This window comes from Ctenopharyngodon idella, chromosome 7 (genome assembly GCF_019924925.1).
Source record: "Ctenopharyngodon idella isolate HZGC_01 chromosome 7, HZGC01, whole genome shotgun sequence".
In the NCBI taxonomy this organism is placed as follows: Eukaryota; Metazoa; Chordata; class Actinopteri; order Cypriniformes; family Xenocyprididae; genus Ctenopharyngodon; species Ctenopharyngodon idella.
Window position 1 is genome coordinate 13012479 of NC_067226.1, and position 22522 is coordinate 13035000.

Consider the following 22522-nt stretch of genomic DNA (forward strand, 5'->3'; position numbering starts at 1 on the left):
TGGCCAATCAAATCAGAGGCGGAGCTTTACTGTTCACAGAAAATGAGTGCGAATTCCAATCTGGCACTTTTGTTTTAGCAGTGAAATAGTGCATTGTAAGATGTAAGTAGCTAAACATTTAATATCTAACTGTTTTACAATAGAAATATTCAGCGACTGACAGTAACATCCCGTGAATTGAAAGTATACTTATTTACATATTTCATGTAATTAATACCTGAATATGACAAGAAAATAAATGTTTTGCATTTTTTACATATTAGAATATGAATAAGAGTGAATATGTGCATATTATAAAATAAAAAATTATTTGCAAATAGTTTAAATTGATTGCTTCATAACAACAATAGACCTGGAACTTTGACCATATATGAAAATGACAGGGACCCTAAATGTATTCTAACTGTACAATATCAAAATCCTCTCAAATTTGTAAATGGGGATTTTTGGAATGGGTCAAATGCATATAGAACCTTCTAATGCTAAAAAAAAAATTACTTTTCACTTGGAATTATAAGGTTCTATGTTGCAAAACATAATTGAAGCAATAATTTTCAAGAAACACAAACAGTTTACTTATAATTTGTTTTAAAACATAAAATTAGTGTTGTAACAATGTGTTGACAAGCATGAGAAAGTTAAATTTAATGCTTTCTAAGACATTTCATATTTTAGAATGAATTTTTTCTTTTTCTTTTTCAAGTTAAGCATAAAAGGCAGTGCTAAATATTTTGTTTTATTGTTGTAATTAAGACCCCATCAAATAAATTGTTGAATATTTGGCCTTTAAGGCTTAATATTCAAAATTTAAGATATTTTAAGACTAAAAAAAAAAAAGTCAAAGAAAACAGACAATGCTTCAGCAAAGGTGTTTAACAAAGTTTAATAAACACTGAAAAATGTTTCACTGACTAAATATAATATAAAATATTTCAGATTTAAAATATTTATGCAACAACTCAGTTTTTACCAACAATGTAAAATTTAGCATTTCATTTCACTTGATGTCATAGTTTATGAACTTTAATCCAGCATGCCATAGTGTAGAGCTTTATAGCTACATACAGCTCAATACACAGGATGGATCAAGGTTAAAACATAACCTTATATATACATAACATTTCCTCGTATAATAATGACGTGACTGGAATAAAACAAATAGATTACAAAAGCTGAACCTATCCTCCTAATAGTGTTGCTGGCTAGCTTGGTGTCTTACTATGAAAATAACTCCTCAGCAATACCTACAGCAAAACACACACACACAAAAACTGAAATTTCCTGGGATTTGGGCTGCTGTCATTGACAAGATCACAAATAAAATAGTCGATCATGAGGTTTCTAATAAACATCGAGTTTCTTGGCATTGTTTAGTCTTCACTGATTTCACGTTTTCTGCTCTCTTTTCCGCTGTCACAGAGCACTCCGGCGACATTACAAAGAAAGCTGATCCTGATTGGTCCGCGTGTGTGCATTCAAAGTGCTGATTGACTCACAGATAGAACCTTATAGAACCTTAGAAGTTTATAGAAGTTTTAGTTCGACTTTGTAGATAGAACCTTTTTGTTTTCTAAAAAAAAAAGTCCCAAAATGTACACAACTTAAAAAAAGAAACAACACATAATGTTAATAAGTTTTCACAGAATAAGAATATGTGAATAACTCAATTTTGACAAAAATGTCAGATAGAACTTTAGAATTCCAAGGGGATGAAATGTGTTTGTAAGAGAGATATTTAGTTAAAAATGCTGATACTAGCTTGTTTATATAATATGCTACACAAACATCTCATTATTCACATTACAGTTGGACTATCAGCATTACATTGAATCTGCTCTAAATCATGAGCAGCAGTCCAAGACTTCTGTTGCCCAGCCACATCATTTTTTTTTTCCAGGGAAAACATTGCCAGCAAAGTAAAAGACTTGCTTGGGTTTGTGCAGTATAATTTCACATGTAAATGAGGATGTCAGAATGGACGTGGACTGTGTCCTATAATGCCCAGTCAGTGCTGTCCATCTGAGCAAAGTCCTAGTCGTTGTGCAATCTGACAAGCTACAATTTTAAACAGGAAAAAATCTGACATTAACAAGCGTCTTTAGCTAGTTTGCCAACTTGAGAAGCTGCCCACGCTGCGAGGAGAACAAGAAGCAGCAGTAAACATCTTAAGTTATGGCATCATATACATTGCAAACTGATTTGCTGACATTCTAGAAAATATCTGTAAATCCATGCAAAATTGCAATTACTTTCATTCACTGGAAAGAGAGAGTATTGGAAGATCGAAGGACATCGAGGAAGCTCAATTTTAAGTCAGTCTGCCAAACAGCTGACATATTTACATTTTTTAGTAAATTGTAAAGACACGGACGCACCTCATGAAACCGGGACTGTCCCGAGTAAACCGGGACATCTGGTCATCCAGGCCTTTAGGCTCCTGTCAGCCTAATTAATCATCTGAATGAATGAAGCTTGAACTTGTATGACATTTTCTGGTCTGCATTCACGGGCTACGACAGCTGATATGCAGCATGAGCAGACTGAGAAAGTGGAGTTAAAGAAACTAAGCAACATTTCTGCAGTGAAATATTTCTGCAGTGATCAACATGAAATCAGCTTCAGTTGTATACAGTATATGCTGTAATTGATACTCCGTGCAGAGTGCAGAGCCCTTCAAATGAGATGAACGCAAACATACAGCAGCTTCACTCGCGACCTCAGCACCATCACCTTGACTGATTGATTCCCTGCTCTCTTCTGTAAAATATACGTTGGTGTTGTGGTTCACTGCATAATATCGTTAGTGAAGCAAACCAAAGATGACATGCACCAACATTAACAGAAATGAAATGTTGCTGCATGCAAATTTTTATCTCAGTTTCCATTTAGATTTTTCCGGTGGAAGCCAAACCAATTGCATATTACATTACTGCTAGTGGTTTAGCACTTAGTATTTGAGCAATGCTGTTATGTTGTGTCCCCAGGGGCACTATTTATATACCGATCTTTCTCTGTCAAATAGACAGTAAACTGCTTCAGTCTTGCTCTGTCGTCTGCTCACGGTGTGCTGGGTAATAGGTGTTTTTACTGTCATGGCTTATGATGGCTATTGACAGAAACTATCACCCTATTGTGGGCCATTTTCATCATGTCATGAGCAATCAAACCATTGTGTTGTTGTAAAAGAGCATGTCACAAAACAGTGTGATCCTTATAGGGATTAAAGTTCATCAAAAACTGAAAATTCTGTCATTTACTTACCCTCATGTTAATCCAAACCTGTATGATTTTCTTTCTTCTATAAAATATGAAAGAAATTTTATTTATTTATTTTTTTCGTCAAATGGTATCCAAAACTAAATTATCTGTGCATTTCACCTTTTTCAAATCTGAGTGTTTGACTTTTTTCCCTTATGTATTTGTTTACTTGTTTGACTATTTTCATATGTTTTAGCAGATGCAAAGGTCCAAAATATAAATTAATCGGTTAATTTACACTTAAGTTACTTTATTTTATTGAATCAACAAATGCACTGGATTTTACTAAATATTCACATTTTGGCCCCACCTCCTTTTTTATTTTATAAATCATCTAGATGTTTTCTCTTAACTGGGTCACTCCATACTGTCATGAAATAACAGCACTTTGTTATTCATACAACTAATAGATGTTCTTATGTGCAATTCAAGATTGGAAAGCAGAATTCTTCGTAATTGACTTGCCTTAACAGCACCATGTGTGTGCTCTGCAATTGCATGTAATATCCTTATATCCACATGTGTGGAAAAATACCTCTCTCCTAGGACTCTTTCTCTCTATCTGCCTGTGTGTCTTACTCTGCTTCTCTCGTCCTCTTGGTCACCTCTTCCAGACATTGGCAAAAGTTCCTCTACCCACTTGTTTCTATTGACATCTGGTAATCCATTTACAGCTGTGAAAATACAAGAACATCTAACAGATTTCCCTCCACACACACTTACGTTAAAAATAAATAAGACAAGTGAGAATGAATGAGAGGAGCGAGAGTCTGACAAATGATGCTTCCACGTGAGCTAAATTCCCCATTATTGACACAATAGGTAATTATTCCACCTATTCCTCTCCTTGGAAATGAGCAAGAATGTTTGAATTGGATCGTCTCCCACTCACTTGACTGTTGAAGTGTGCCTGAGGACAGCTGTCTCCACGGAGACCACATGGTAACCAGGGTAACCTGGCCTTTGACACTAGATCAGCTTTCAGAGGAAATGGGATGAACTTTTGGGGCAGAAATTAAGGTCTCTATTGCCTCTTACTCGCTCTAACTGCAAATCATGTTTGGTTAACATCACTCACATTAGTTTAACTTTCAGCATTGTCTGTTTTTGAGTATGCGTTTTTGACTGTTATTCTACTCGCAGTCCAACACAGAAGCTGCTTCCTCCTCTCTCAGGGTGAATCATTCAATTGCATCTTCGCTTTCTTTTTCAGAGGAGCTCTGAACTCTACTCTCCATCTTCTCGTCCTCACTCACCCTCCTGCTTAAAATGAGAACCAAAAAAGTGCAAAAGTAATGATACAGGGAAGGTGCAATTATGATCATTTCTGTTTAATTTCCGTTGTTCTGTTTTAGGGTCATATTTGCTGACTTTTTGTACGTCTTCTCTCCCTGACACAGAATGAATGATTCTATTAAGTCATTGTTCTGGCTTACATAATACAACAGGAGGAAAAAGTCTCATTTTCTCTTGCTTTCTGCCTCCATTCTCTGTCCACCCCAGGAAATGTATGTTTCTTCAACCTCTCTGTTTTCATTATTGTCCTGTCTGGAAGTGGAATACAGCAAAATAATCTCACCATTTTCAGGTTTTAATATGATGGTTCAATAAAAGCTAAATGAAATGGAAAAGCATTTTTCCAAATAGAGATTTGCTGATGCATCAAGTAAACAGCATTCTGTTTCATTTTGGTGAGAGTGAAAGGTCATCCACTCATTTACCCCAACTTCTATTTACTCATCTCTCTCTCTCTCTCTCTCTCTCTCTCTCTCTCTCTCTCTCTCTCTCTCTCTCTCTCTCTCTCTCTCTCACTCTCTCTCACTCTCTCACTCACTCTCTACCACCCCAGTATTATCCCTGTACTCTGTGTGCAGCTATCAGGATTCAAATTGACCGTGACTACACAAGTCTGTGGCCTCCAAAATAACTGCCACATTTATCCATGAATCATCAGAGTCGAATAACAGCAGCCATTTCATCATTATGTGGATGCATATGTTGTCCTTTGAGACCTGAATTAAGCATTTGTATCCAAAGCCATTTTGAATATCTTTGTCAGACAAACAAATTGAAATGACAATTACTCATGCAGCACAATCCTTAATGGACGATGACATTACAAGTGCAGCTATTCAGACATGTACCTGTGAATGTGCAGCCATTTGATTTCATCCACGGTGAGTGCTAGGAATATTACTGGCAAAGTTTGTGTTTGCTTTTTAATCCCCACAATCAAGTCCTGCATTTACGATAATCAATCAGACATGCTGAAAGGTTTGAGCATGCACAGTTCCGTCCAAAAAATATTAGCTAGCGTGCTTCTCTGCCAAGACATACGGAGTCTGGTCTTAAACTATTTGCTTAATGCCTTTGAGATCAGTGCAGCACAGCAAAAGTTGTAAAACATTTCATGATGAAAATTGTGTTGTACAGGATGAGGTTAACTTGATCTCATTCACTGCAATGTTTTATGTTAACTTAAACCTTAGCAGTAGTTTTGATAGTAGGTAAATGGTCACAGAGGGCTAGTCTCATGTAGGGTTGACCTTTTGCGATCAAGTAGCCCAGTTCTTTTATAGTCGTGCCCTTGAGCAAACGACACTTAGCCTCATGGTGCTACAGGAGTACTGTTGCTGTAATTAGTGTAGCTGACAATGAAAATCATCTGCTAAAGGGCAAAGTCATAATCTCTACCTACATATCTCTATCTGAGCCCTCAGTGTGTATGGCGTAGGACTCGGAACCAAGAGCGGCTTTTAATCAAAATAGAATGATTTTCACGACGTTTCATTCTCGCACATGCATTCTTCGTGTTCCTTGTATTACTTATTCAGCACGAAACAACGCGATCAGTGAAGCCCTGTTGCAGAGAGAAGGATTCTTATGAGCAGGTTCTTTTTAGTGAATCACAGATGCTAATGAGCAGTTTCTCAATTAATTGAATTCCCTTAATGAAGTCTTTAATGTATTTTATAAAAATAAATGAGTTAATGAATTATGTTACTATTTTTGTTGTTGTTGTTCATTGTTTTCAAAATGCTTCCATCGGTGGGCAGCAGAATTGCATATTTTTTCCAAATATCCTTAATGGAACCATTGAAGAACTGGACTCCTAAGAGGAATCATAACCAGATAATTAAATTCCTTACAATTCCCATCCCTAATAATGGACTTGAAATGACTTTTTGACTTTTATTTCAGGCTTTAAGAAGCATTGGATTTTTTTTTTTACCCTTTTCCATTTGGCTCTTGCTACATTTATTCATTTATTTGTAAGTTATGTGTGTAAAATTATTCCAAAATTAATTTAAAATTGAAAGACTAAACCTTTATATCACATTTGAACAGTGACTGCTTAGAGTAGCAGCTTTTAAATGAACTGCTGTTTTAAAATCCTTCAGTCAAAGCTGCTGTAATGTTGTTATCATAACGGAGACAAAAGCCCAGATGGCGCTTTTTGCATGTTTAAAGTGGTAGGCTGTGATTTCTCACTCAGATCTCGCTGGAGTCAGAATCAGAGAGTCCCCGCAGAGACGGGGAGTGAGATTAAGCTTTCCCCGTGGAGAATCTGTGCCGTTTTGACCTAAACAGACTGTTTGGAATCAGTGGCTACATATGGAGAAATTTCCACATTGGGTCCTTCCTACTGTTATTTGATAGACATAGGTCCATTGGGTCATAGAGATTATCTGATTGCTCATCACTACTTGTTATAACAGAAAGTTTTAAAATTGCAGGTCCACATGGGCATGAACAGGTCCATGTGTGCACAGAACTCAGCTGTTATATTGTTGCATATCTATTTTAGTATTTAATTTTATTATATTTTCAATGCCCAATAACAGAGTAATACATAGCTCTGCGCATGACATATGGAAGGAAAAAGAAAGAACAAGAAATCGTGACCATAAATTAAGAATTCACTCCCACAAGTTCCTTATTGATTAGTTCCCTTGTTGTAGTTAAATGGCCATAATATCAGTATGTTTTGAATATTGTGCATTTAAAAGGGGGGATCACTGAATCATCCAGTGTAATTTAGGTTCTGGCTTCTTGCTTATTAATGAGACAGAAATGATTGATCCCACTGTTGACTCTAAGTGGCATATATCATTGGCATTCATTAATCTACCTACATAATTTCAAAATGCCCCAATTCACCTTTATCTCTCTAGCTTTTAGAGAAGGGATCTAAGTTCCTTTCAGGGACTACATGTATGTTTATATTCATCCAAGATTGTCTACAGTATCTCCACTGATCTACATCAGTGGTTATTTATGAAGATTCATTTTGAAGAGACTGTTGTGGTATCACATATCTAAAAATAACTTTATTTTACAGGTCGTATTACGACTAAAATAAGTCAGTTCTATCTAATGGGATTGTTTCCCACCACAGTAAACCAATATGATGTATTGCTGACTATGCTATATCAATATATATTGATAATCATATCAGCGAACTGTTCTCACAGTTAAAGTATGATAAATTATCTTGATCTAAAACTCTTTAGGATGAGACACTTTTTTTCAGGAAGTGCTTTCCAAGACCTACTTTTCTTTCAGATATTGGTCCCTCAGAAACTTTGGTATAATTTGATGTACTGTAGTTAAGAGTATACAGCCTTAAATGAACATATCTACATATCAAACTTGACCTTAATACCAGTTTCAGTCTAAGGCCAGGCAAGCAACAGGACATTTTGTTGATCACATGGTTTCTATTTATGCATTGTCAGGCTACATTGTTCCACCCACTATGAAAACTCATCAGTCTAAAATCCCACTCCTTATAACTGTATATTACTGGGGTGTAATGATACATTGATATGAATTGATGCATCAATCAAAGACTATCAATATGATGTTCAGATGAAAAGCATAAAAAATAGGAATTTATATTTTTAAGATGCACTTTTGGGCACTCTCATGTTATTTTGAGGGGACAGCAAATTTACACTGTTATACAAGCTGTGCACTCACTACTTTACAAACTGAGTAGCAAAGTGTCATTTCTTCAGTGTTGTCACATGAAAAGATATAATAAAATATTTACAAAAATGTGAGGGGTGTACTCACTTCTGTGAGATACTGTGTGTGTGTGTGTGTGTATATGTATGTATATATATATATATATATATATGTGTGTGTGTTACATATAGCCTCAAGCACAAAGCTGTGATCATGCACACAGTGTGAGCATTGTTATGCCTTTTTCCTTTTGTCTTCAGTGTTTTCATGGGTCTTCGTCCCTGGTGTAGGTGTTTGATGTGTGGGCTGTTCTTTAGTCTGAGCTGAGCCATTATGACAGGCAGGAGGGACTTAATAACAGTGCTTTCACCCCAAGCATGCTCCTGACAAATTACCTGTGTGAGACCTGGATTTAGAGAAGGGTCAGTGGAAAGATCACACACACACACACACACACACACACACACACACACACACAAGCAGGGACAAACACACATTGCCTTTGTCTCCCTTGAAAAGGGAGTCTCTTCACTGGCCTCTGCACCTTCACACTATCACCTAGACATAATAGATGCTTAATATCTATTCAAAGTGTTTGATGTGTGTGGGAGAAAATTTCCATATTCCACATGTGGAGAAAAAGAGAGGGAGAGTCTCTGTATGTTTGTGTGATGTCACAAGCTTTCCTGTTGGCAGTGGAGCTTTCTTAAAGGGATAGTTCACCAAAAAATAAATTATTTACTCACCCTTTGCTTAATTTGCAAATGGTAGCTCTGCACAAAACAGTGATGTCATGGTCCAGCTCAGTTCAGTTCTCATCATATAGTGTCAGTGCAGTTAGATCAGTAATATTGTTGAATATTAACTGTCCCCAACTAAGTAAAACAGAGGCAACAGTGGCAAGGAACCCAAGCTCCATCAGGTGACAGAATGATGACAGAAACAGTTCTCCTTTGGCCAAACAAATCAAATTGGTGTGATTTAATTCCAGGCTACATCACAAGTCAGAAGTCAAGACTGTGGATTGGTATCATTCAAAATATTTCAGTAAAGCATTACAATAATCTAGCCTTGAGGTCATGAATCCATGAACTAACTTTTTTGCATCTGACATTGAGAGCCTATATCGTAATTTAGATATATTTTTAAGATGGAAAAATGTAGTTTTACAAATAGCAGAAATGTGGCTTTCAAATAAAAGATTTCTATCAAATAACACACCCAGGTTCCTAACTGACAACGAAGACTTGAAGCAGCTATCAAGTGTTAGAGAGTATTCTAGGTTATTGTGCGAAGGTGTTTGCTCCAGTAATTAAAACTTGTTTTAATTTAACAGTCCTTGTACTGAGCCTTGCGGTACTCCACACTGAACTTGTAATCGATATGATACCTCTTCATTTACTGCTACAAATTGATAACAGTCAGATAAGTGTGATGTGAACCATGCCAGTGCAATTCTAATGCCAACATAAGTCATTTGTAACTCCGAGAGCAGTCTTAGTAGTATGATATGGTTCTGACTGGAAATCCTTGCAGATTCCATTTCTTTTTAAGAAGAAACATAGTTGTGAGGATACTGCCTTTGTATTTTTGACAGAAAAGGGAGATATCGAGGTCGGTCTGTAGTTAACTAATTCTCAAGGATCAAGTCGTGTTTTTTTTAATAAGAGGCGTAATAACAGCCAGCTTGAAAGTTTTTGGGACATATCCTAATGACAATGATGAATTAATAATATTAAAAAGAGGTTCTCTTCTGATCACTCTTGCAAAGAAAAAAATTCATAAAGTCATTACTGCTGTGCTGTTTGGAAACATCCAAACTTGTTGAAGCTTTATTTCTTGTTAATTAAGCCACTGTATCAAATAAATACCTAGGGTTGTTCACGCAATGCAAAATACCTCTAGTTTTGTTTTCTTTCAGCTGTACTCCATTTTCCGGGCTTCAGGGTGTGAGTGTGCTCGTTATACCACGGCATTGGACTGTTTTCCTTAATCTTCTTTAAGCGCAAAGGAGCAACCATGTCTAAAGTGATAGAAAAGAGAGAGTCAATTGTTTCTGCTGCAACATCGAGTTCTTCTAAGCTATCTGGTATGCTAAGGAATTGAAACAAATCAGGCAGATTATTTATAAAGCAATCTTAAGTGGTAGAATTGATAGTTCTACCATATTTGTAACAAGAGGTTGGTTTTGCAGCCTTGGTTAAACAGGGTATACCCGAGACTAGATAATGATCTGAGACAGTGGCGAAGACAGGATATTATCATAGGGGTGGACAGGTAGGGGCCAGCAACCAGAAATCTTCATTTTTCTACATTAAAAGTTTGACTAAAATACTGAACTGTTTTAGTGCCTACAACACAACTGAATAAACTTAATTTGTACTTTAATGTAATTGAGATAGTAAAGAATTAGATCATATAATACTGAATGAATTTAACTATTTTTGTGTTTTTCCTCACCTTCAGGCATATAAATAGAAAAGAACCTCATACTATAGCTAAAGTTCAACTGCTCAGTCAGCTTGGTTCTGGTTTTCAAAACCCCCAGTAGTTTGTTCTCCCATCTTTGCATCCTCATGGATAAGACATGCAGATGACATAGTTCAAAGATTATTCAACCTTCATTGAATTTTATATAATCAATGAAATCTTCAACAATTCTGGGTTAGACTGTAAGGTCCATTTCAAAAACTTGCAACTGAAAAAGTAAACATTGAATGTTTCTATTAGTTGTCAAAATAAATTTATTCCATAGCCTGTACCTAAACTGAAATGGAAAAAAAAAGGTGTTTTCTTTTGAATTCCTATGTGCAAGAATGTGACTATGACAAGGGCAGAAGCCAGCAGCACATAAATGCCAGAATGTGAAATTAGTTCTTTTATGCATTTAAATGTCATTATCATTCATAATTTGTATTGTACTTTACCAAATAACACAAAATTGGTGCCTATTTGCTAGTACAGATGCACAGTGCTCACATTTATTGTGCCATAAATTACAGATTAAAAAAAAATACTTATCAAATTTGTGCCTTAAATTGTGATCTCACATAGCAGTAGACTGTATTTTAGTCCATACATTTGAGAGGCATATTCTTAAATGTGACGCATATAACACCGGTTTCACTTCGCAAGCGTGAGAGTCGCATAGCAGCAGTGAAGCGGGGGTTTCGGCGCCGAGTCTATTTTTGCTCCGTTGCTGACACTCAATTAAAGTGAAAGCACACTTCTGATGGACAAAATAAATATGATTTCACACAAAAAGTGCTGCGATGCTGTACAAACGCTTCCAGTGTGGATATTCGCTCGTGTCTGCAGCTGCAGTGAAGATATAGTTACGCTCACATGCTGCTCACGTGCCGCTCAAGCTTGCAGTGTGAAACGGGCGGAACAAATACATACACGCATGCATGTTTAAACGCTGCTTTAATCGCCTCCATATGTAATCATGATGTAATAACTCTTTCACAACCTTTTATATCTTCTGTTCTACCAGAAAGACTCAGAGGGCAGGTGAACATTTGCTTGGTATTTATTCCATAATGTATTAACAGATGTTAGTGAGCGACAATGATTCATGTTTAGTTGTGTTTTGGCGTAGGCCTAGTCCTTATTCCGAATCCTGGGGGATGCAGATTCGGCTGATCCTGCCTGAAGATGAAAGCAGGGTCGGAGCCTACCCCCGATGGATGGACAGGGCCAACCTGGTGGTGGTGGGGGAGGATGGAGGGGAATGTCAGGGTCATCAACTGCGAACGTGAAACAGAGAGTTCAGTGCTTATATACTCCAGGTGTAAAGCAGTGATTGGCCAGACCTATGAGTATGAATGAATGACGTGGCATTAGAGTCTTCCTGGTAGAACCTACGCCAAAGCTTTCATTTCTCCTTTCACTGTTGATCTATTGAAGCTCTCTTGGCACCTGTACCTTTTCCGCGCTCGATTGACTTGCCCCTGGCACTGAGGTGAAGTTGGAGTGTGCGCCTGAAAAATCTCATGCTTGTTGTGGTCGTAAAGAGATGGTTCTTTTTCTAAATAAACGCAATTCTTGTCAAGAAAAAAAAGAGAAACATCAATTGTGAGCAGGGTGGCCAAAGGAACGGCCAAGCATAGGTCAGTGGTGGCCACCCCCTAGCAGTAGCCAGTTCAAATGTCAAACGGGATGTATTGTTTCAAAAATGAAGCCTTAGGCATGTTGTTCCAAACTTGTATGCCTTATTTTCTTCTATGAAAAATAAATAAAGATATTTTGAGAAATGTCTCATTATTTTTGGGTCAAAGAGTGGAAGTAAGAGGTCACCAAAACGGTTTGGTTACCAACATTCTTCAAAATAAGTCATACAGGTTTGGAACCACATGAGGGGGAGTAAATTATGTCATTTCAATTTTGGGTGAACTATCCCTTTATGTTAATATTTATTACAGTGAGCTGTTAACTTAAAAAAAAAAACACAAAACACTGAGAATTGATTCAGTCAGTGAGTTAAACTTGAGCATTAGGCAGATTTGTAAATACAATACAAGTTTATGTTTAGAACAACTTGAGGTAGATTAAATGATGACAGAATTGTGATCTTCCTTTAATCTGTGCCACTGACATTTGACCCCATCTCTTCTAGGAAAATCCTATCTCACTTTCTTTCTCTGAGAGGTGCATCAGGTACAGCTAAGCTGGAATGCAAAGCTGAGCAAGTCTTTGTTGTTTCAGGAGAAGCTTTCAGCATTCAAACAGCACTCCACAATTCTCCCCTCGGCTTTGTGTGGTTGAGTATTGAAAATTTGCTGTTGCCGCAGTCAGTTTTCTTCAAGTTTGTCTTTTGTTTCAGTGGCTGAGCTCAGGTGCACAGAACAGACCTTTCTCTCTCCCCCTCTTCATCTCTCTATGCTTCTCATTTTCCCACTCAGCACAGACTAGATATAAAAACTTCCAATTTGCATATGAAATTGGGTGGAAAGCAAAATTAGTCGAGCTGCATTGAGTAAAAGCAGTTACACACACATGTACACACAGACATGTTTGTCCCTTTCGCTGGCTGTTCTGTTTACAGAGTTCCACTGCACGGAAAGACTCAGAGGAATATTTGAATTAGCGACTCGTTCAGAGCTTTGTCACGTGATGAATATTACTGCTGTTCATTAGCATGAGTAATTAGGTCAAAACAATCACATGGTTTCGTAGGTAAAGCATCTGAACATGGCACTTTCAGAGCAATGTTGAGACAAGCAGGACTATTTTTTAATCGGGTAAATCCTCCAAGCTGTCCACAGAGTCTTTCATCCAATCATAAATGGACATACAGAGCTTTATTCTAAATGACACTATGTAACTTGAATATTGTTAGAGAGGATATTTAAGTAGATTATATTGTAACCGATTACATGACCTACAGACATTGACTAAAACCTCATTGCAAAGAACCAGTCAGACATCATTGCAGACTAGTGATTACGCTTTTAAAGTGCTATTGACCACCACATTCTGCCCCATGTTATTGTACCGGCCACTGTAGCCTCTTCCAGTCCTGCCAGCTCATCGTACTCTTCTGGGACAGGCGCAGGATGTTGTTTAATGGCTTTTATCCACAGACCACAAAGGAGGCTCTGTGCTAAATGCTACGAGTTATTGCTTTAAGAGGGACGTTTTACAGAGAGGAGATTCTTTCCTTTTTTTCCCCAGTCTTTGTTTTGGGATGGATAACTTGTTTCACAGAGATCCCTTTGAGGGTCTCTCTGTTTGGCAGTCCCCATGAGGATTCCAGCTTGTTTTTCTGTACTGGTAGCAGGTAGTGAACTTGCCTCCTGTTAGAGACGCTTCACTGCACAGTTGTTTGAACAACAGCACCACTCAAAGGTTGTTAAAGGAACTACAGCATACAAAAAAGTTCAGGCAGTTCTGTGATACACACAACTCTGGGTCATTCAGGGGCATTATTTCAGGAGCAATCATTTCAAATGCTAGGCTAGTTTTTCTGACTAAGAGACTGACTTATATTGTGTCTCCTGTTTATCTTTTATTTGTAGCCTATATGTTTTGTCTTAGGCTATATGCGTTGAGCAAAATAAATAAAGGAACACATTAATGCACTTTAAGAAGTGATTAAAGGCCTCACTTTGGTTAAATTCATTGTGTCAGTATAATATCGCATACTTCATACTTCAGACAAATCTGTTGACATGTAGTCACTAAAGACATTGTATTTTTTGTAGGTGATCTTAGTGAGCTCCAGCATCAATGAACGTGACCAGATGCTCTTCATCAGCACAGATGAGGGTGCATCCTTTCAACGGCAGCCTGTCTCCTTCACCGTGGAAACACTCCTCTTCCATCCATCTGAGGAAGACAAACTGTTGGCTTACAGCAAGGAGGCGAAGGTCAGTCATGAAAGTGTTGGCCAACACAGATTAACACAGTAAATGACTATAATGACACCAATTGAAGTCAGTGTTTTTTGGCAGCTTCAAACCAGTCACTCACAAGACCGTAATATGTTTTAATTCCAGCTGCATGTTTGTAGCTTTTCTTGTCAGGCTTAACTGCCTGAATTAGTCTTTGTGGCTGTTTCAGTATTAATGATTTAGGTCTCGGCTGGTTGACTTGACCAACTGTTCTCAACATATTTTTCACCCAGCTTTGTTTATGGTAATGCTTTTTGCTCTCCAGCATATTGGCATCCTCATTATTAGAGTTATGAGCAGCACTGCTTGGCCTTCAGGCCATGGTTGTCTCTCGCTAAAGAGCATGTTTACATTGTTAACGGCTGGGTGAGCAACGAGGCAAGAACTGTGTGTGTGTGTGTGTGTGTGTGTGTGTTTATGTGCAGTTGATGAATTGCTAAAACCCCTAGACGCTGTGTGCAACATGCTGCATTTATCATCTCTGAGATTAAACAGAAAAGACAATGAAAAAGCACATGGCGGGTTGGTTGTTTTGGCCGTGAGTCTGTGTTTGTTTGTTTGTGTTGTTATGGAGCAGTTTGGTGTGTATTTTCCATGCAAGTGGTGATCAATATAATCTCATTATAGAGATGATCAATTGAAAACAAATTCACGCACACAAACACACTCAACGTTTGTGATTTTAATTGCTATATATGGACAGTTTCCCACAACCTGATCGTTATGTACAGTATACAATGAATCGCTCATCTAATTATCATGATCCTGAGAATTTGCAAAGTGTGCTTTAATCTAATCCAGCCTAAAAATCAATGATATAACTTGTGATTTATTTGTCTTTCTCTGTTTTTCAGCTGTACATCTCCACGGATATGGGTCACAAATGGACTCTGCTGCAGGAGCGTGTTACTAAAGACAGAGTTTTCTGGTGACTTTTTTTTTCTAAAAAACACTCTACACTACTTAAATGGAACCTCGTGTTGTTTCAAACCTGTATAACTTTATTTTGTGGAACCTCAAATCAGATGTTTAGCAGAATGTCTGAACTGATGTCTTCCATACAATGGGGATCAGTGGCCGTAAAGCTCCAAAAGCACCACAAAAACATTGTAAACACATACATGGTCTGTATGATTTCTGACTCCATATAGGGAACAGTTTAAAATATAAGCTGTTATTCACTGAAAATATTGCTTGATGACTGTGATCACCATTTACTTTCATTGTACGGAAAAGAGCAGCTTGGACATTCTGCTATAAATAACTTGTGTATTTCACAGAAGAAAGAAAGGTCTTTCTGGGTGTCAGCACTGGTTTACTTTATTACACTTTACCTTGCCCTCTAAGACTTTCTCTTTAATCTTTTTCCCCCTCCATTCCCTCTTTCTCTTCTTCCACCTTCTTAGTGGAATTTCAAACCCTTTTTATTTTCCATTCCTTCACTCCTTGGTTATGGTTCACTGCAACCACAGCTGGGATTGAAATCCTGGACAGAAGTGATTTATTTCTCCACCCCAACTGTCTGACCCTCTCTTTCTCTTTTTTGATCTCTCCTTCCTGATCTTTCGCTCTTTCCTGCTTGTGTGTCATCCTCCCAGCGCACTTTACCAGATTCACTTACACAGCTCTGTATAGTTTGTGTGTGGTTGATAGTGATAAAAGATGAAAAAGTCAGCTCCCTGTCAGCATCTGCCATAATAAACCCCATCCAGCATGTTTTATTTGGCTGGAGGTTTTACAATGACACTGTAAATCTGAAGCTGTTTTTACTCTATTCCTCAGCAGCAGGGGGTTTGATAAGGGTCGTACCCCTTCCCTCTCTGCTGTCTCCAAACCTCTTTAAAACATCTTAGAGAATTGCCTCAGAAGACGCGACAGAATCAGTTCATAGTGAGGGTTGCGGCTCTCTTGTCCTCCCCGTCTGCTGCCTCGCTCATAAAACAACAGAAGGGGAGGTCTGGAGAGGAGAGGGCATAAATCAGTGTGGCTTTAATGGACAGGGATGCTGTCTGGGAGGGTGGTCTGTATCGTGTGGTCAGAAGAAGAGTCTTGAGCTCATTGTGACTCATTATGTAATGTTGAGACATGGTGGTTAAGTAATCTGCCATAAATCAATGTGGAGCAAGATTATGTAGACATTATGCTGCTGTAAATATTTTTATGTTGTAAACTTTACCACATTAGAAATATTAGACGGATTTAGAACATTAATTTCCATCTGTAATGCTGAAAAAAGCACTTTTGAACATGCGGGACTCTCCCCCCCCAAACCAGTTAAAGGGTTTGTTTACTCAAAATGTCATTCCAAACCCGTAAGACTTTTGTTCATAAAACACAAATGAAGATATTTTTAATGAAATCTGAGAGCTTTCTGACCCTCCATTGACAGTCTACACAACTACCACTTTGACACTTCAAAAAGTTCATAAAGACATTGTAAAACTAATCCATATGAATTGAGTGGTTTAGTCCAAATTTTCTAAAGAGACTCGATCGCTTTGTATGACAGATTGAATTTAGGCTTTTATTCACATATAAACCTTTAATACGTCAGTTGTGGTAAACAGAAGCTCAATCATGTTTGCTTGACGTGCAAGAACCATTGAGGTTCATTCTTGTGTGTTAGGCAGCACATTTGAGTGTCCGGAAGAACCAATGAGGTTTGTTCTCGTGCGTCAAGCAAGTACGGACTATCAATGGAGAGACAGAAATCTCTCAGATTTAATTTAAAAATATCTTTATTTGTATTTCGAAGATGAACAAAAGTCTTAAAGGTTTGGAACGACATGAGGGTGAGTAAATGATGACATTCTTTTAATTTTTGTGTAAATTAACCCTTTATGCACAAACCCCGCCCAGCAACCAATTGAAAATATTTCACTGGTCATGTCCCTCACAGTCCTGATTATCTACACAACACGGAAACAAATACCGAACCCTAACCTAAACCCAAACCTTAAAGGGATAGTTCACCCAAAAATGAAAATTAGCCCATGATTTACTTACCCTCAAGCCATCCTAGGTGTATATGACTATTTTCTTTCAGACAAACACAATCGGAGATATATTTAAAAATATCCAGGCTCTCCCAAGCTTTATAATGGCAGTGAATGGGAGCTTTGCATCCATCCATCATAAATATAATCCATATCAGCTCCAGTGGATTAATAAAGGCCTTCTGAAGTGAAGCAATGGGTTTTTGTAAGAAAAATATCCATATTTAAAACTCTAATAACTAGCTTCCTTCAGACTGCCATACGCATCGATTTGCGGCAGAAGAATAACCCCTGACCCGAAGCATGACGCAATGACGAACGTGGAAGTGCATAGAATAGAGTAAAACAAAATCATAAATTAACACACACACTCCTAAAAGGCTTATTCTTCTTGTTTAAACACTTGTAAGTTAACCTCCAAACAATTGTCTTTAACACAGCTGGACTAATGACAGTGAGCTGTCTGCATTCCTTCAAACCAAGAACTTTGTGTGTGTGTGTCTGTATGGGTGAGGAGGGTTAGTTCACCCAAAAATTGCATTCATCCTGGCATCATTTACACACTATGATTTATGACTGTTTTCCTATGGATAGCAAAAGGTAAATGATGACAGAATTAAAATTCTGGGCTGAACTATCCCTTTAAGGTGTCTTTCTGTGTGTGAATCAGTCTTGTTTGATCCTCTCAGAGTGTTACTAACTGTATGCTTTGTTTAAGGGCTGTGACGGGGATGGATGTGGATCCTGATTTGGTTCATATGGAGATTCAAGACATCAGCGGTGGTAAGGGAGCGCATGTGTTTATAGAACAGTGCATTTTGATTCAATTCTACATACCGTAACAAACCACTAAGAAAGAAGGCAGATGGGATGTTTTGAGGCTTTAGTTTTTCCTCATTCACACAAATCTCTTTCAGTGAATTCCTCCTGGCTGAGCTGTTTTGTGAGGCTTGTGTGTTCGTGTGTATTAAAAGAGACCAGCCGTACAGATGCAAACTGTTGCACAGAGCTTCATCACACTCTAGCCAGTGAAGGTTAAACACTGACAGCCACATACAAACACATACACTCAAACCCTAAGGGAAGTGAGAGTTGTGTTTAACCAGTCTAAAAGATCACACTGGACACATACATCCAGCCCTTCTCCTGATAAATGAACTTTCATTTCTTTATATTTGGTTGGGTTTGTGTCACAAAGAAAGATGCAGACCTCAAGTGTATTTGCTTTAGCTTAGTGGCTCTTTTAACCTCTCATAAGTTGCTCCGTGTGTGTGTCTGTGTGTTTGTGTGTGTGTGGTGTGTGTGTGTAGACACATCTGACCTTGTGTGTCAGAAGACAGAAGAAAAGCGTTCAGCCATTCTAATTGCTTTTTAATGAATTTCTCTGCTGTACTGCTTTGATTAACCATTCGTCCTCGTCAATGAAGTAGTCTGTCCAGTTGTTTGCCTAAAAATAATAACAAAAAATAAAAACACTGAGAATGAGAGGAAACAACATTATGAGAATAGTATTTAAGTTCTCCAATTTGACCTTTGACCTTTTTAAACCTTTGGCCGTGATTTTTGGAGCATGTATTCTCAATTAGTTGTCATTTTTATGCATGTTCAGAGAATTGATACATGCATGTGTGTGCGTGTGTGTGTGTGTGTGTGTGTGTGTGTGTGTGTGTGTGTGTGTGTGTGTGTGTTTTGTAGAGGTTGCTGAGCCAGCTATTGTGTGAGATTATAACAGAAAGTCCACGTCAACAGGGCACCTCGGCACTGTTTTCCTCATAATTAATTTCCTGCCATTCTGGAGCAAAGCAATCTGTACCGTGAGGCTTTAGCTAATTTTGTTAAAAGCTCTTTTTGCAGATATCTTTTGCTCCATTTACCTCTGGAATAAAACCCAGACACTCACTTACAAAAGCCACATGAGCAGACATAGAAATGAAAGTCCTTTCCAACTTTTTAGAGTCATATTTTTACCTTCAATTTCCTCTAACCCTTTGTGTGGGTGTGTGCTTCTGTCTTTCACCAGGATACCTTTATGTGACATGTCTCATCCAAAACTGCTCTGATAAAATGGTGACAGCACAGTTCTTGGGGAAGATTGACCACAATTCCCTCTCAGTGCAAGATGAATACATATTTGTAAAGGTAAAATGATGTTAATTATGATGCTATTTAAGATATCTGTTTTCTATTTGAATATATTCTAAAATGTAATTGATTACTGTGATGGCAAAGTTGTATTAAAGCAGCCATTACTCTCGTCTTCAGTGTCACATGATCCTTCAGAAATCATTCTAATATGCTGCTATGCTGCTCAAGTAGCATTTCTTATTATCAGTGTTGCAAAAAATTTGTGATGCTAAATGTCTTTGTTAAATTATTTATTGTGGATTCTTTAATAAATAAACAAACTCAAAATTCAGAGGAAAATCCTTTATTTGTAATATATTTTTTTGTAACATTATAATCACACATGTAAGAGATACTTTTAGCTAGGCAAAATAAACCCTGGTCAAGGTTTTATATTACACTAAAATAGATTTTTTTGTGTGAAAATGACCTTTTGAATGCACATTATGCCACTTATTACACAACTGCTTGCCATATAAATAAACGGATTTAGTTATTTTTAATAAAATAACTGACTGCAGTATGTCATGATTGACCAATCAGAATAAAAAATCTGGCATATATATTTATTTATATATATATAATATAGATATACTGCAGGACTCTTGGTGTTTAACCAACATTAAAAGCATGACCATCGATTAACCTTGTCCCTTTGGCTGATATTGAGAGAACTGATAAGTGCTAGACATCATGGGCAATTCACGGATCAGTGAATGTTTTCAGAAGTGCAAAGCTGGGCTTTTTTCTCAACAGCATAGCAGTCTATTTTCACATGTAAAGACTGATGAAGTCTCTCATCTCTAAAGCAAATGCAGCTACAACTATAGCATTTCAATTGCTGGGAGTTTTTCAGGCTTTCATTTTGCTTTTGAGGAAAATTTCTCACTATTAGAGTGCTGAAGTGAACAATACACTCTATTAAGTTTAGATGTGATTCAAGAATTGATTAATCAGATTTGTCTAGACATTGTTTGTGAGGACACATACACCAAAATTATTGTTAATCCTGTATATGACAAGCTAATATGCAGTGTCCACAAGATTGGCAATAATTTTGGTCTCACATACTTCATTTTGACATACAGTATTGCTTTTTCCTCTTTTCTGTTTTTTTCCCCTCTTTTTATCTTCTTTCTGTTCTTTTTTTTTTTTTTCTATATTTAATTACTTTTTCTGATCTTTTATAATTAGACAGTAACTCAAGGACATTTGCTCTTGTTTTGTATTAATTTCTCTCACTCCCCCACCCCCTTTCACCTGTTCAGTTGCTTTTTGAAGGGATTGCAGCTGTTGAAAAGGAATTCAGATAATGCCCTTGAGAAACAGGACTACAGTGTGTTAAATGTTTGTGTTCGGTCAGAGGCACGCTGATGCAGACTGGACACAGTTCATGTGAACATGTGAAGAGTTTGTACAAGGAACCAACAGACTAGTGCTAGTAGAGATTGAATCTATTGGGATAATACCAGCGAGGTAAAATCGACAGTGTGAATTCAGACTGAAAAGGATGAATAGAAAAGAAAGAGTGGTTTGTCTCAAAATTGCTGACCGTGAAGACACGACTCCACCATTGGGATAGTGAAATAAAAACTGCATTGGTAAACAAAATAAACACACTGTCTTTCTTTTCTTTTTTAGGTAACTACAGGAAATCGCACCAAGTATTATGTCTCATACCGGAGGAATGAATTTGTTCAAATGAGATTCCCTAAATACGCCCTTCCGAAGGTACAGTCCTCAAAAATGTGCCTGTTAAATGAACAATATTTACTTTGAAATCCCTTGTGCAGTTTTGGGTTATATTTACAAAAATATTTATCGTATGTTTAAGACGAAAAAAAACTTTTGACTTCAGAATTATAGTCTATCAAACACTTTTTGTGCTGATCATACTGTGCAGATGCAAAGTGATTAGGCATTTAATATATACTAATATAATTGTGTCTCCTTATTGTTCGTTAAAATTTAGTTGGACTTTTTACTACTTATTCTCATTCAAGCTAATGCATCATATTTTTTTTGATTTAACACCAGCAGCATGATTCCAAGTGTGATATTGCTTTTATACAGCAGTTCAATAAACAAGAAGTTAATATTAAGTACCTTTTGAGTAATATTTTAGACACAGCTGCATCTGCAAATAGCACACAACAGGGGTGTTTCGTTACTGATTGAATCAGTGTTTTTGAACTAATTGGTTGAGTAAATGATTCAATGGCTGACTCATAAAAACAGTCAGTTGATTCATTGCTTAATGAATCAGAGAGTTTAAACAATTCAGTTGAATGTTTGATTCAATGACTCCATCATAAAAATGGTCACTTGTCGCCACCTACTGGTGTACTGATGTAACCTGCAAAAATAATCCACTACTAATGCACAGACTGACAGCATATCTAGAACTAGCAATCACAGACAAGCAGAGTGAAACAAACCATGAAACTGTTGTATAAATGTCAAATATCCCAAGATTTATTTATAGAAATGCTTCTTGAATTTCACTTACTTACATTTTCACTAACATATAGTGCAGCAGTATCATGTATGTGTATAGTTGTGTTCTTGAAGTTACTAATGTTTATGTCATGAACTGTGTACTAAATGTGAATTACTGTTTGAAGTTAGTTATTGTTCTTTTATCAACTGCAGCTGTTGAGGATTTCACTTTAAAGCCATAGAGTGACTATGACGTATTGCGACAATATGTATGAACTGAAGAGCACAGTTGCTGTCTAGCACTGAAACACTACACCATTACAACCCAGATGTGGGTTT

The 22522-nt window shown here is 37.3% G+C and overlaps 1 protein-coding gene across 5 annotated transcripts in view; it reads left to right on the forward strand.

Annotated features, from left to right (window-relative positions):
- Positions 1–22522, forward strand: part of sorcs2 (sortilin-related VPS10 domain containing receptor 2) — a 188057-nt gene that overhangs the window by 142330 nt on the left and 23205 nt on the right. For all 5 annotated transcript variants that reach the window (XM_051901010.1, XM_051901009.1, XM_051901006.1 and 2 more), the window contains 5 exons: positions 14436–14600; positions 15479–15552; positions 18339–18403; positions 19641–19759; positions 21386–21475. In XM_051901010.1, the coding sequence (XP_051756970.1) occupies positions 14436–14600; positions 15479–15552; positions 18339–18403; positions 19641–19759; positions 21386–21475 (513 nt within the window). The remainder of the gene's footprint in view (positions 1–14435; positions 14601–15478; positions 15553–18338; positions 18404–19640; positions 19760–21385; positions 21476–22522) is intronic.